The 16,457-nt window shown below is 37.0% G+C and overlaps 3 protein-coding genes across 3 annotated transcripts in view; 1 reads left to right on the top strand and 2 right to left on the bottom strand.

The window, feature by feature from the left end:
- Nucleotides 1–455: 455 nt before the first annotated feature.
- Nucleotides 456–6,280, bottom strand: LOC105380778 (facilitated trehalose transporter Tret1). Its single transcript, XM_048628194.1, has 8 exons — nucleotides 6,121–6,280; nucleotides 5,542–5,771; nucleotides 4,360–4,683; nucleotides 3,781–3,901; nucleotides 2,597–2,695; nucleotides 2,117–2,334; nucleotides 1,049–1,231; nucleotides 456–725 (listed from the first exon to the last, which is right to left on the bottom strand). The coding sequence occupies exons 1-8, from the start codon at nucleotides 6,161–6,163 to the stop codon at nucleotides 474–476; spliced, it is 1,470 nt and encodes a 489-aa protein (XP_048484151.1). The 5' UTR covers nucleotides 6,164–6,280; the 3' UTR covers nucleotides 456–473.
- A 337-nt stretch (nucleotides 6,281–6,617) lies between these two features.
- LOC105380813 (monosaccharide-sensing protein 3-like) lies at nucleotides 6,618–11,280 on the bottom strand. The gene is made up of 8 exons (XM_011550420.3): nucleotides 11,238–11,280; nucleotides 10,311–10,540; nucleotides 9,638–9,961; nucleotides 8,990–9,116; nucleotides 8,706–8,807; nucleotides 8,170–8,387; nucleotides 7,221–7,403; nucleotides 6,618–6,893 (listed from the first exon to the last, which is right to left on the bottom strand). Exons 1-8 carry the CDS (start codon nucleotides 11,278–11,280, stop codon nucleotides 6,642–6,644), a joined length of 1,479 nt encoding a protein of 492 aa, XP_011548722.3. The 3' UTR covers nucleotides 6,618–6,641.
- Nucleotides 11,281–13,800: 2,520 nt separating this feature from the next.
- Nucleotides 13,801–16,457, top strand: part of LOC105387403 (serine protease inhibitor dipetalogastin) — a 48,450-nt gene continuing 45,793 nt past the window's right edge. The window contains exon 1 of the mRNA XM_048628283.1: nucleotides 13,801–14,137. The gene's annotated coding sequence lies outside the window, so the exon portion shown is untranslated. The remainder of the gene's footprint in view (nucleotides 14,138–16,457) is intronic.

Genomic DNA, 16,457 nt, shown 5'->3' on the forward strand with positions numbered 1-16,457 from the left:
ATAAAATTTAATTAATTTTGGCGAGGACAAGAAGTTGTGTACGTGGAACCTTTTTATCAAGAATTTCTATATATTTCATAAGTAAATATATCATTTTGGTTACGAATTTCGAGACACATCTAAGTACCTAACTGCGCTATATGGGTAGGTAGATAAGAGAGTAAAAATCAATCAAATAAAAACTTTACTCTAGATTTTATCGCTTTACGTATGTAATGGCTGGTTTAATTCTGCGTTTCTAGTAGACAAACTGTTCGCCAGTCAGGTAAGTTTCCTACTGGAAACCTAGCCTTATTATTTTTCTCCAGCATCCAATCAACTTACTGCTACTATGTACCTATATCTGCGGCGAATTTACTAACTACATGGGTACCTACAGTACCTAGGTACTTAGGTACATAAAGAAAATAACTAAATTCACCCTCCTAAGTACGAATAAAACAACCAGTATCGTATAATATCCTAAAAACATTTTATTGTTTAGACTTCTGACCAATTTGCGAAAACCCATTAGTGAACTTTGCCTGTATCATATCGACAGTCAAACCAGTAGTTTCAGGAAGAACGAATACAGACAGTACAGCAGCAATGGCGGCTATTCCGGAATAGAAGAAGAAGGTTCCGTCCAATCCAACGAGTTCCGATAGCGGCGCGAAAATGGCCAGCATTATGAAGTTAGCACCCCACATCACGGAGTAAGCCAGTATGATGCAGAGGGATTTTACCTGAAAGCGAATAAAACTAATTATTACAGTGTAGAGGTATAGTTACATTGTGTAATATTGTTGATTTATTAAAGTGGATTAAAGCGGCAGTGGACCGAAAAAGTTGGCGTACACAAAGGGAGCCTATTACCCAACAGTGGGCGCTGCAGTGCTGATGATAAAGATGATGACTTAAACTGGCGAGAACTCGATTAACGAGCGTCAAACCGAGCCGAATGGAGCAATTTACTGTGAGCCCTATCTCCCTGATTAGGGATAAGAAGATTGATTATAACGTTCTACAACCGATACCTACCTAATTTATTAACTTCAAAAGCACATACCTCAGGAACATAAGCCTCAGCATTCAGCATGTACGGCACGGTGGCACTGCCCAGCTGGAAGCAGAAGCAGTACAGCAGTATGATGGCAGGGATCATCCAGTCCGGCGCTATGGGCCAGCGGAGGACTGCCCCGAGAGCCGCCAGACAGAGGGAGACCAGGACGGCTGATGCTATCATCATTATCTGTGGAGGAAATTAAAGTTAGGTAGGTAAGTACTTATTAGTTGTGATCTATGTAGTTGGACATTTTCAAACACGTAGTGGACCCTCACTACGTGTTTCTGCGTTGATGTTTAAACAGGTATGATTTTTTTATCTCCTGGTGTTTTGATGTTTTCCTTCACGGTAAGGCCGAGATGACTATGTCAAAGTACCTATTATGATTCATCATCACCAGCCCGTAATTGACAACTATTTGGACATATCCATTTCCTAAGGATCTCTGCAACGCTATGTATTTGGCTTTCCACTTCCAGCCACTACATAAGGTCGTCGGTTCAGCGTGCAGGATTATACGTACTGCTTATGCACATTCCGTAACTTAGTTACAACTTACTCTTCTCTACCTACCACTAAGATCATCATCATCAGCCAATAATCAATCCACTGCCACCCACTGCTGGACATAGGCCTCTCCAAAGGAGCGCCACAACTCTCAGTCCTCAGCCTTCCATTAGTGGATCGTCAGGTTTATAAAAGACCTAGACTTGGACTGTGAGATTTAACTCAGCAAGGCAAGTCACAATAGATCTTTTAGGTCGCCATGGCGAATGGGCACTGGTTGCCCTCCCCTTTTCAATAACAACACAACTATAAGTACACTCACGGGCAATGAAAAAGTTCCACTCACAAAATACCGACACCAAACAACCCCTATTCTATTCTATCCAGCAAAATATTAACGTTTCAGTTGATTATATTCTGATGGTCTGTAAAATGTAAGTACTTAAATGTTGCAGAAGGCGACATTAAGCTAGCCATTTCCGTTTGAGAGTAGTCCTTTATTAGTCCTTTTCTCGCTGGAACTTTGTCATTGCCCGTGAACTGTGTATAACTATAACAACTTACCCTCCTCCCAACGACGTCAATCATGAATATCGGCAGCACACTGCCAGCAATATTCGCCAGGGCCACAGCTATCGCACACATGTCTGAAGACAGGTTCGGGACTGCCCGTGCAAAGAGGATACCGGCGTACGTCTGTATGGCTATCATTCCCATGGACACTGACAGGAATATTAACGCGCTTATCACGGCGAAAATGCGGAGATTTGGCTTTGATGAGACTGGAAAGGAGATTTGGATTACTTACGTGAAAAGGTATGCGTATGTAGTAAATATAACAAGCGAGCAGGAAACACAATATTCTTGATGATCTACACCATTTTTCAACACCCTGTGTGTACTTAGTTATGTATAAATTTAACTAATATATCCAGGAAAGAAAATGTTTTTAAATGTAGGTACTTATAATAAAAAACTGATCGTGTCCTAATTTGCAGATAAAGTTAAACCTACTTGCATTCTTCAAATCAGCAAAACACTTACTCATAGTTTTCCATACATTTGCTTTACTTTCATTTATTACTACAACGTCCGTGGTTTGGCGTAGCTTCTCTTTTTCAGGATCATCAATAGTGTCTGAATCTGTAAAGACAAAGGCACAATTATTTATAATAATAAATAATACCTATCATGAAATCATTATGTTCGTTAGCCTTACCAATTACTATCAATACACTTACGAACATTGAAAAAGTTCAAAAAAGTGAAAATGTTATTATCCTGAACGCAAATGACTAGCTTGATGACCGTCTGCAATGGTCTGCAATACTGAATTAAAAACAGCGCATCAGAATATTACCAACTGAAAACGTAAATATATTGAACAAATTCTAGGTAGGTAAATTAAATGTTTTAAAAAGTTGGGGTCACTTGGTTTCGACATTTTGTAAGTGGAACCTTTTCATTGCTCGCGAGTGTAATTAACGTTTATTTCTTTTCGGTTTTTACTAAGTTTGTACTCTTACAGTAGCTACTTTTGTACCTACCCAAAAGCATCATTTTTATGGTTTGTTTGTACGAAAACATTTATTTTATATTATTATAACGTAAGTAGGTATTATCTTATCCTGGAGGCTTTATTATTTATTGCTTGTAGTTTCAGTCGAGTGGTGAGTCTTTGGACGATAAAGAATTTATTAGAACAAACTTTAGATATGTTGCGAACCATTTCGCCGTTTTGGAATAAGTAAGTATACAATGCACTTAGGATACACATCTAGAATCTAGATGGGCAGGTTTCCTCACGATGTTTTCCATCACCGTAAGAGCACGTGGTATTATTGTACTTAAACTTCTTTGGTATAGACCAGGATTTGAACCCACGGCCTCTCGATTGAGAGGACGAGGCCTTATCCATTACGCCACCACCGCTCTTTACTTTAACTAATTTATGATACCTACTACTTGCAGCATGTAAAATTTCATGAGTCCTGGCAGAAGAAAGTACAATTTACTTATATGAAATATAGCGAGAGAAATTGAGTCTTATAATGGTATTGAGGTACTCTAATCAAGCAAAATTTATAAGTCAGTCACGATCTTTATAATCGGATAAGTGTAAGGTCCCATTTGCACGTTGCGTCGTCCAAACGTTCCAAAAATATATGGCAGCGAAGCCGACGACGCAACGCTCCAATGGGGTCTCGCCCTAATAGTTAACAACGTACCTTTCAGTAGTATCATCTGCTGTGGCGTGTGCAAAAGACTCTTCATTTCAGCGAACTCGTCCAACACCTCCTGATTCGTTATTTTAGTGCCTCGGTAGAATTTCAGGCACTCTAGGGCTTCCTGAAATTGAAAAGTATACTTTAATTTTAACTACTTATCTAAGTGCCAAATGCAGTGTAGCTACAATATTTTAGTGCTTTTTTATGAGTTTCACCATTGGTCTAGTGTCCAATGTGTTGTCAATAATTATCGTAGCGAATAAGGGAGAGGCTCCATTTCTACATTGCGTTGCGTTGTCGCAACGAAACAACGCATTGTATGCCACATTATTTACGACGTCGCGTCACGTCGCCGTCGTAACGCAGCATTGGGGTCTCGTTCTAATAATGTACAATCATGTTAAGTTTCTGCTATGTACCTTTATGTTAAATTAAGAAGGTACACAATTTATATTAAGTAGATCAAAATTATAAATCTGTATGATTTTAAAGCTTTGCGGCTCCTAAATAACTAAAAAAGAAAGATCCCCAAGGTAAAAATAATAAGTTAGCCATTAAAACAATTATAAAGAATCTCACCTTATCCTTGCCAATTTTCAAGTAATAAACCGGCGTATCCTTAACAAAGAACATGCTTATCACAAACATGATATTAATTCCCAGAATCAAGTAGTTTCCTTGCTCATAGGTCAACTGCCAACCAACGATGTAAGAAGACAATACCCCGATGGAATATCCGAAGACACAGATGGATATGGTAGTACCCCTGATGGCTGCAGAGCTGAACTCTCCAACGTATATACTGTAGAGGAATGTATGAATGCCACCTCCAAAACCGAAGATGAATCTTGATGCTACCAAGAGGTAGATGTTTCTGGCAGTGCATATGAGAGCACAAGAGAGCTGAAACAGTTTTAAAAACAATTTTAACAGTGATTCTGCCGTAGTGTCGTTTTTTCTGGAGTGGAGACCACGATTAGGCAAACGTAGTGTGGGACGCCCTCCGGATAGATAGAGTGACGACTTGCCAAAGTTGGCTGGTAATTATTGGATATGGAAAGCTATATACAGATCGCATCCAGTGGCGTGTTTTGGTAGAGACCTACGTCCAGCAGTGGACTGCTATAGGCTGATGATGATGACGGGTATTAAATCAATAAGTATTTTATTATCAACAATAGAGTGGACAGTCAGAGTAGCTTCTACATGCGTTTTAGCTTCAATAACGTAGGTATCTATCAAATTGAACTAAGTATTAGAATAATGTGAAATAGCCTTTAGTTGATGAAATTTTGTCGCATTCGTCGAACTTATCATTATAATCTCATGAAAATATGACTGATAGTGAGATGTCAAGAAGCAAAGTCAAAGCAAACATAAGGATCTACTGGATATCCCAGTTTTTTTTGCAGTAATGTTTTGTTTTATGTCATGCAGTTAAAGAATGACTTAAACTATGGTATGGGGTCTCTGTAATACAGGTCTCGACTTAGCACAGGACCCCGGCGCTAAGTTTTCTTTGTAAAATGTTTTAATGAATAAAGATTTTAATTTTAATTTTAATTTTAATGGTGGTTAGTGTCTATAAACCTACATAACATACTTTTAACTCAACAGATTCTGCTGCTGGTTCACGCGTTCGTTATCGACATAGATAAACGTAATATTGCGATAATACGATAATACGGCAGTCAACCAAAATAAAAACTAACTAAGTACATTAAAATACCAAAATAAAAACTAAGTACTTGTAAAACTTACCACATTGAAAAGGCCACTCAAAATTTCGCCTCGTTTTCTCCCTATATTATCCGCTATTAATCCACCAAATACCGTCCCTAGTAGACTTCCAAGCATCGGCACTGAGCCTAGAAGGCTTTGGTGGTATGTTGTGAAGTTACCCGACAAAGGAGAAAGGTCACTCCTGAACAATGGTATCGTGTATGAAGGCCAAACGATTGAATAGCCACAGATAAATGTTGCTAATCCCACTGTGGAAAAGAATATCAAATGCTTTTGGGATGGAAGTTGAAAATAAATCGAGAATATCACAATGTCATATATAGCTGGTAGTGTAGGTAAGGATTAGGACGGCCGATGACGGAGTATTGTGATGATTTTTAGCAGAGGCCTATTATATCCAGCAGTTAGCGATTGTGGGCAAAATTAATGATGATGGATAAATGTTCTTAATCATTATGGATACACTCGACGACTGCTAATAAATTGAGATAGCTTTAACAGACAGCTGAGACCTCGCTGTTAGAGACTATGTTTAAAAAAACATGAAATATGAATCAACTGGGATATGGTTAGAATAAAATGCTTGTAAATACTCACAAATTCCAGAAGTTAAATACTGCTCCAAGTATCCTTTCTTCATTTTTGTGTTAGTCGGTATAACTACTTTAGAAACGTGGAACAATTTTCGTAAACACGCTTACACACTATACTAAACAGTTAATAATAACTGACTGGGAAGCAAAGATAGAAATAAGAACTTGGTGAAGATAAAGATAGAAGCCATAGCAAATATTTAAAATGACAACACTTACCTACTTACCTTTGATTAAATAAAAATTACTTAATGATAAATCGTTTATGTGCACAGGAGTTCTCATTCCAAATAGAACTGTAAGCATGAGTATGCATCATACACTACAGTATGATGTGTATACAGTTATCAATGCTCATATTTTGAAGCACATCAAATTTAAATCATCCTGTTTAGTATTCTGCTAAGTAAAGAAAGTAGGATTTAAATAGTTTGTCAAAAGCTGCTGAAATCTTTTTCGATGATTCTGAAATGATTGTAACAAACGAAAAAAAAGAGAAACTAAAAATAATAATCTTAAATAAATTTATTCCTTTACCAAAACTCGGTACTGTAAGAAGCCTCTTGCGAACTTCTCCTGTATAGCTTCGGTGGTTATTCCAGAAGTTTCTGGCACTATCAGATAGGAGACTACAGCTGATGCTGTAGCTACAGTAGCATAGAGGAAGAAGGTACCGTCTAGACCCAGAAGGTCCACCGTTGCAGTGTAGGCTGCCAGCATTATAAAGTTGGATATGAACATCACTGACATAGACAGGACTATGCAGAGGGATTTCACCTGAAAAATTGTAAGTAAATTAAGGTTCACTATACTGTTAGAAGGGTAGGTAAATGGAAAAAAAAGGAAGAGAAAGACCAAGTACTCATAATTTTTGTCATGTGTGTATTGTGTACCAACTGAAGAGGTGTAAAGGTCATGTCGTACAAGAGATGCATGAACTGGCAGGGGACAGACCAAGATGGCGGGAATTACCCCGACCAGAGCGAAAAATATTATTGGATCTGTTCATGTACACTCCATGTTTGGTGCACAAATAAAAGTACAGAATTGGCCTGTATAATAAAATTGTGTCACAGGGTAGAATATCACAAGCATACTACTTACTTCTGGCACATAGCATTCCGAGTTCAACATATAGGGCACAGAGCCGCTGCCGAGCTGGTAGCAGAAGCAGTACATCAGGACGACCACCGGGATCATCCAGTCTGGAGCCAGCGGCCATCGGATAAGCACCCCCAGGGTTACCAGGCAACAGGAGACGAGGACACTGGAGGTTATCATGAGGATCTGGAAGTCGTTGAAAACACTAAATTCGTTACTTAATGACTGTTTCTTATTTATTACATGTATTTTATATTGGGTAAAGTCTCGATTTGTAGTTTCCGTGAGTCACATAAAGGGTCCCTGCTGAAAATCAGCGCTGCAGGTACATTATGTACTTGCCGCAATTGCTGAGCTCGGGGCCTTTTTGGCGCTGCGCTGATGCACCATCTACACAGGCTGGCCAATATTTAAGTTATTTTTATTTTCGGAATTTAGTTTAGTTTTTATTTTTATGTATTTTTTTTTAAATTTGGGTTTTATTAATTTTATATTCAAATTGTATCTGATTTTTTGTTGTATATGTTTTTGTTTTGTTGTATTTTTCGGTGTATTTGTGCAGCTCCAAATAAAATCTTTTTCTTTCTTTCTTTCTTTCTAAACTTATTATTTATAGCGTGTAGGGTTTGTCACCGTGGTGAAAGGATTAGCCAGAGATTTTTTATCAGTCGCTGGCTTCCTAGGGTGCACGTGTGTAGGATATAGTTGATACGTAAGGAGGCTCCTTTAAATATTAGGCTGTATCAATCAAATTTAATGATCCTCATAATAATAAGTCCGATGCAACGTGGTAAATAAGTGAAAGACTAATCTAAACTAGCTAGTTCTTTCACCACGGTGGATAGTGTTTGTCATCGATATGATTACGAAAGATCCAACAGTTTTATGTTTTTGTTCAGGATATTTGATATGTATACCTATTATGTGCAGTATAAAAACAATAAATACTAACCCTTCTACCAACCCAGTCACTCATGACGATGGGCAGACCGCTGCCAGTGATGTTAGCAACCGCCAACGCTATAGCACACAGGTCTGGTGACAGATTTGGAACGGCCTTCGAGAACAAAGTACCGGCATACGTGAGTATTGTCACCATCCCCATGCAGACTGCCAAGCATATCAGCAGAGATATCGTGAACAGGGCACGAAGAGACGATTTTGATGATACTGTGGATGAAGATTTCCGTTAGTTATAATATCATCATATTTGATCATAAATATCCTTTCACGCACGGTTATCTTGCAAATATCGCCTTTTGGGATAAGATCGCAATTATTGCACTTATGTGTTTTTTGGTATTTATGATTTGTAACTTCTTGTCTTGTGTGTGTGTGTACAAATAAAAAAATACTCTATCTAAAATCATCATCAGCCTGCAAGCTTCCACGGCCGGTAGTGGCCGGATGACTAAGAGTGTTTTGGTGCTCCTTGGAAGAAGCGGTTTAATACCATAATTATTATGAACATAAAAATAGTTAACTTACACAATGCTTTCCACGCGCTTCTGTTGGATGGTTTCACATAGGCTTCATCAGTAGCATGGCGAAGCTTCTCCTTTTCAGGATCTTCATTGTTGTTATCAATATCTGAACAGAAAAAATTATTCGTTTGTAAAAATAGTAAGATATTTGGATGTATTTTATATACTTAAGTACAGATAATACATATAAAACAGTTCAGCACATACATGGAACATACATGCACAAAAATCTTCTTCTGTATTATAAATTAAAGTAGGTAAAAACTGTGCTATGGTTATCTAAATTACCTGAAAAGATTTTCATTTCTTGTTGTTTTGGGGTTTCCACTAGGCTCTTGATATCAGCAAACTCATCAATGACTTCTTGAGTAGTTATTTTTGTTCCCCTATAAAATTTCAACGAGTTAAGGGCCTCCTGGAATACATTTATAAATTATTAGTTTGGCCAATTGTTCATCATTATCATCATCAGCCAGTAGTAGTCATCCACTGCTGGACACACCCTATCCTAATGAAATCACCACCAGCCAGGGTTTCTGTCTTACGTCGTCGTCGTCGGTCCAGCGGACTGGCGGGCATCCCATGATACATTTATTTTGCCTGTTCCTGGTCACAGCATAGGAACTTGCCTACCTTATCAGTTCTTCGGTAGAAATAATCGTTAAGGATATAAATTTACTCTAAACTAGCTGTTCCTGCAAGCTTCGCTTCGCCTTTAAAAGTTTTCCCGTGGGAATTCCGCGATAAAAGGTAGCCTATGTGTTAATCCAGGGTAGCAGCTAACCCCATACCAAATTTCATTAAAATTAGTTCAGCCGTTTTTACGTGAAGAACTAACAAACATACACATTCACAAACTTTCGCATTTATAAAATTAACTAGTAGGATCAATTCTACATAAAGAAATTTCATAGAACAGTTGTAAGTTTGACCTACCTTTTCCTTCCCAACCTTCAACAAGTAAATCGGAGTCTCTTTCATGAAACACATGCTAATAGTAAAAGTGACGTTGATGGTCAAAACAAAGTAATTGACCACTTGATAACTGAACAACCATCCCATAATATACGACACTAAGACTCCTGCTGAATAGCCGAAGGCTGCTAAAGCTATGACGGTGCCTCTGATGGAAACTGAACTGTATTCTCCAGCGAATATGGAGAATATTCCAGCGTTCAGGCCATTGCCGAATCCTAGCAGCAGCCGAGAACCAAGGAGGATGTAGAAACTCTTCGCTGTGCAGATGAGGGTGCATGCCAACTGGGAGAGAGGAAAGAGAATAGAATATTAGAAATGCCTAGTTAAATATTGCTAGTATTATTAACGTTATTAACAATATCCGAATTACTCATGAATTATAATTGGAAAACTAAAGAAAACCTAAAAACAAATCTAAGTTTTTGATTTTTCATGGAATTAATGATGCACGCACTCGTCTAAATAAATAGATACTTTTACAGCACCTCAGAGACAATTAAACCACTTCAGTTAGTAAATTATCTTCAACTTTGGTCCGCTGACATCACCTAGGTATTTTCAGCTATGAATGTTCATCAAATTTCCTTAGTAGGTAGGTACATAGCTATAATTACATCAACGTGTAACTTACAGTATTAATACACCCAAAAAAGATCTCCCCTCGCTTCCGACCGATACTATCCGCTATTTTCCCACTCATTATCGTCCCGAGCAGGCTTCCCAGCATCGGTATAGAACCTATGAGGCTCTCCTGGTTCCTAGTAAACACCCCCGAGAGGGGTGAGTTGGCTGACTTGAAGATGGGGATGGCGTAGGATGGCCATACGTCTGTGTAGCCCATTGAGAAATTGGCTAGGCCCACTGTGGAATAATGGAACGAAGGTTAGGGAGGAAGATATTTATTATGACGTCGCAGTAGAGGATTTATTGCAATATCACTCTTGCATACTGCATACCTAACACGGGCCACAAGACAGTCATGCACGACAAGACGCGACAAAAGTTTGACATCGCCGACCGACATCAGCAACTTGCCCCTTAAAATATGTATCTAATGCTCAGCTGTAAGCTGGCCCTGGCTGTAAGTAACCCTGTAAGGGGTACGTTGGGGTACAGGGGTTGGTGTACTTTTTTTCCGTTCCGTTAAACATTTTGTAGGTACAAACACAAACATACACACAACCCCTAAAAACCTGGAGAGTTATTGCTTTAATCTTCACGCTTTGCAGGGGATAGAGATATCACACAAGCACAACACAAACAATTTAACACCCAAAACTAACACATAAGAGAACATATTAAATATTCAAACGAACAAAATCCGTCAATTTAAACATGTTTTAGTTAGGCGGCCCCTAGACGATCCATAGGCCCAATATAGACAATTGTACAATATAATTCATCGTCTAGGGTTAATATTGAAAATGGTGCAAACGTCATTTGGATTAAAAACTTATTGAACAATATTATTGTAGGTCTAGGGTCCGCTTTAGACTTTACGGACAATGGGTTCAGACTTCAGTATAAATAATTACAATCATGCTCCATAAACACTTACCAAGAATAGACACCCCAATCTGAATCAAAACGCCTTTCTTCATTTTCAACCCCCGCCCCGATGGAAAAAGAGAGGTGCTATAAGTTTAACGTGTCAGTAGCGTAGCTCCGAAACGGATGAACCGATTTTCGTTTTGTTTTTTTAATAATCTAAAACTATTTCCTATTCGACTGCCCGTTACGAGTGCAGTCTACAATGCACATTGTCTAATGAACTCCTACGTCAGTTTGTTTTAGTAAGATAATACTAAATTCATACAAATAGAATAAGGTAGCAAAATAGATAAGGGTGTACAGTAATGTGTTCGTAGGTTTGTTATACAGAATGGAATTTATAGATCTGTGACTTTCCCTTGGCATTTGACTTGAGTTGGCATGTAAATGTAAAACACGTAAGTACAGGATATACATATTTAAAACGTAAATATTGAAACCACATTGCAAAAAATAATGATGTTAAGGTAAGTAATATATTTCAGATATTCGCTATTTCAACAGGCTTTATAAGTAGCATGCTGAGCTGGTGCCTTTTTAACGCTCTGCAGCATTTAGGTACGTTATTCTTTTTATTGTAATGTATTGTTTCCGATTTTTTGTTGTTGTTATTAGTGCGACAAATAAATGTTTTTTTATCTTTTTTTTCTTAATTTGCTGTGCTTGATTCGGATTAAAATGCTTTCTCGTGGGTATACAAAATATTTAGGTGGAATTTCACCAAACGCTAAACGTATTTAGTAGCCTGTCAAACGTCTGCCAGTACAAAATGTATTTCAAATTTGATTTAAATACAATTTTAAATACGTTTAACGTTTGGTAAAAGTGACCCTTAGGGTGTCTTGCACAACGAAGTTAAATAAAATTAAATAGTTTGTCTCTTGCTCTGACAGTATAATGTCAGAGCAAGAGGTCATAGATTTAATTTTGATTAACTTTGTTGTGCAAGACGCCCTTAGTGTCAGCCTTATTCAGTGTAAGCTTAAATAATCCTGAAATTCATAAAATATATCCAATACTCCTCATCGTGCAGGTATTTACCTAGTTTGGGAATCAGGGGACACGATTTAAGCATATTATGTACAGCCTATACTTACTTATTTTATGAGCCTTTGTAAGATTGTTCCTTTTATTATGTTTTTGGCTTTGAAATAAATAAATAATTATTAATTCGGTATTATTATTAAGGAATACTTTTACCGTGAAAGAGAAACACCATCCACCACCATAGTGACAATAAACGTTGTTAACATTATAACGTATAATTTCAATTTCTCAAATTTAATATCAACGCAAAACAAAACAACGGACAACACAACTCCAACCGCTAATCCACAAGTTAAACTGGATAATCTCGCGACCGAGTGAACACATGTCTGCACCCGAGCCAAAGCCGAGAATTTAACTAATCGCAGTTAGTGGCTTGTGAACTATTTGATGCGCGAACTAAACCAATTTCCTTAGTTAAAACTGAGCGCCTGATTGTGGTTGAGAAAACCATTTTGTTGCGATCTGTTTCTGCTCACAGGATTCGATACTATTTTCGAATCTACACAAACATATGGAAAAAAACAAATGTCATCAATTTTGATAGTGACAGTTGACGATACTGTTATTTTTCCATATGTTTGTGTAGTATTGAATTATAGAAAATAGTATTGAATCCTGTGATCGCTGCACTGCAGAATGAATAGAATGTCTCGAAACTTTTAAAATATAATTATAGACATGGAAGAAGACTTATAAACTTCTTTGGGGCTACCACCACCGAATATAAGCAATCGGCAATCCATAAGCAACATTGCAAACTATGAGTTTGACAGATAAGCAATTTCGCTTGACGATTGTAGATAGCTAGTCGGTGATGTACTAGTGGTAAGATACCTAGCTGTTTTTATTTATGCTTTTACTCTTCTAGGTAAATTTTAAGCACTTGAAATATTCGAAATCGCAATCCTGAGCTATTTTCTTGTCCAATTTATAATAGTTCGGTTCAGAATCCTGAATAGTGATGCAAAAGTTTCCAATTTAAAGTTAAGCTTTGTTGGTAAACTGGGCTCTTGTAGGCTGTCAAATGTTACTGATGTCTGACTGAACAGTGAATTTAGAATGTGGGTTTTTTAACGTAAGAAATTGTAGGTATGTGTATCTAGAGGTAGAGAAAATATTATCAAGATCCTCTTTTATGTGAAGATATTTTTTATTCAGCTATTTCAAAAGTCGATGTTAAATCAATGGGAAAATTTTATTGATTTTCTAAACCTAAAAATTGGTTTTGAAATTTTCTAACCTGGTTGGTTTTGAGTCATTTGACTAACTCATATAAAAAGAGATTCTAAATTCTATGTATCTACTCAACCATTGATCTAAAATAACAACTGAGATTTTCTTGAATACTCTATTCTGAAATATCTATATCCGGCTATATCTTTGTACTTCTGTAGAATTTAAGAGTAAAGTCCTATTAAAATTCAATTTATTTTAACCATCGCAATCCCATTTCACTTTTACCGTCGCACAAGGAAAGTACTAGGGCGCCATAGAACCGAGCAGGTGACAACACGAAATTGCACCCACCGCTGTCAATTCGAAACCTCGTAGAAAACGGCTGGCCACCGACTCCGAGACTTCTCATTAACCCAGAAAGAGACTGGCAGGCTCGCCGACGGCACAGCCAGTGAAAGACGAAGAAAACTTGTATACTTCATATATTAACCGTTTCTGCCACACCAGGGGCCCAGTCGTTTGGCGACCGTTGCCGCAACCGCTTGTCAGACGGTTCGAAGTAGCTCGCGATACGCGCGATTCGATTTTTGAAAATTTATCGTATTTTTACTTTTTTTGTCGAAGTTGCCAGAGTGCAATTCTAGTGTTGATCGGAAATCGTGCTTTGGGAATTTATTTTGTGTGAGTATTTTAATTTTATTTATTTCAATTGCATTAATTGTTAAGTAGGTGCAATAAGTGTGGGGTTAAACTAAAGTTTAATCCAAGCTAGCTCTGGAACTTTAAAAAAGTTGTTGCTAAGTAGGTATAATTAATTAATTTACAACTATTAATTTATAAATTATAATTTACATAATAATAATAAGACATCATAAAACTTTTCTGAACATAACGCAAGGTCGTAAGTTACGACTTGTAACATCCCTTTGTTACGGTAGGGGCTGATAATAATTTTATCTTATGATTTATAACATCTTTATTTTTATATAGAGAAGGAAGCTACTTCATGCTGACTTACTTAATGATGACTATCATGGGATTCATAGAATAATAATTAAGTTTGTCTGATAAAGAAGGGGTGCTCTATATGCATGGTGCAACTGTGCAAGCACTGTTACATGTTATATTTAAATACTGTAAAATGTTTAAGAAATATATTTTTGTGTACCACCTAAGCAGAAATAACAAAATAATTACACTCATTAGTACTCAACATTGAAAATATTTAGAAGAATCTCATACTTTTAAATCGAATTCGTAAAACTGATAAAAAAATTATCAAACCACCATAAAATTACAGAAACATCGTTTTCAGAAACTAAAAATAAGAAAAAAATTGTACCACCCCCAAAAATCGGAATAGGGAAAAGATTGAAGATCTTATGATTAATAACTAAACCTACTACACTTATGGCAACCCAATCGATATTTTCCACTAGCCGTCATTTTAAAAAAAAATATTTATAGCTTTTGCTTTCTTTGCTTTGTAAATAGAGTGCAGTTTTATCACTGTACTTCCCGTAAGCATGTCAAAGTACGTCTATATCGTACTATCGTGTACTAAAGTACAAAACCACTTTTAGTATGAAACAACTCTGAAATCTCAAAAAAAAACACTATTCTAAAGAAAAAAAAGTTAGCTGCTTTTATTCTATCCTTTTACCAACTAAATTTATTAGCCATTCAGAGTTCAGCAGTCTATTGAAACTCACAACAAAAAAATGAGTAGGCATTATCTTTTTACAATACTATAATAAATTAGTCTGAAACTTTTCAACACTGCTTAATCTAATCGGCAATCCACTACACAGCACTATAATGCTACTGCATTTGGGAGCCGCGGTTCTGAAACCAGTTCTTCTTAATTATTTCCCAATCGAATTTAGCCGGTATATCTCTCGAACCGTTACTCGGCTTTCAAGACGACCCATTGTAAGGGAATTATAAGTCTAAGTGGGTCCCAGAAAGATTGGTGTCAGATCATTGCCGTTCTGAATTCAATTAGAGATTAGTCTGACCAATGTTGGTTGGCAGATGGCTGAGTTTTGGTCGTGGTATTTTGGTTTTTTATATGTTCCTTGTCGTGTGTTTTTGGCAAAAGTAGTGATATCTAAATAGTGCAAATCAGAAGCCTTTGTTTGCATATAGATATGAAATAGTTGTCTATAAAGAAAGGATATTCAATAAATGCAACATAATAAGTCTTTGCACAATTTTCTTTGGACGTAGAAAACAAAGAACCAATTACCACGATATTATAACGAACAAAATCAGAAAAATTGCAAAATGCAAGAGTTTGAATGACTCTACAGTTCAGTCTACAGTGGTTTACTTAACCGCAGACGAAAAACAGATGCCCTGCGGTGAAATGCACTAGTTATAAGAACTGGTATAAATTCTATAATACTCACTAGAGGATTCATTCCGTCTGGCAAACTAAGGGCGACTTGCACCAACATTTAAATCAAGATTAAATCTATTCCTGTCACGCTTTGACAGTATACAGTAAGAAAGTGACAGCAATAGATATAATCTCGATTTATGCTGATGTTGGTGAAAGATTCCGTAGGGTTGAAAATATTACGTACACGGATCTTTAAATTAAATGCATTTGTTTTTTAATGCATTGATGCTCTTCTTATAAGCGTATTGGTGACTTAAACTAGAGCTATACTAAGGTTTGTCACCGCGATGAAAGGATTGACCAGATGGCCAGTCAGACTAGCGCCCTTCGCTGACAGCCTACGGTGCGCTAGATTTAATAAATGAGGCTCCTTTCATGCATTGATAGTAAAATCGAATTTCAAGAACTGTGAAAACTCAAGAATTTGGTTAATAGTCAAAAAAAATAAGAAAGAGAAAGAGAAGATAAGATGAGAAAACAAGAACAACAAGGGAACAAGTCATATCTAAAACCAAATTCAGTAACAGTGATTTACATCCAAACAGCCACCAGCTGTTCACACAAGGCCACACGTCTACTATTTGGGACGCCCAATTT

The sequence above is a fragment of the Plutella xylostella genome, chromosome 20, assembly GCF_932276165.1.
Source record: "Plutella xylostella chromosome 20, ilPluXylo3.1, whole genome shotgun sequence".
In the NCBI taxonomy this organism is placed as follows: Eukaryota; Metazoa; Arthropoda; class Insecta; order Lepidoptera; family Plutellidae; genus Plutella; species Plutella xylostella.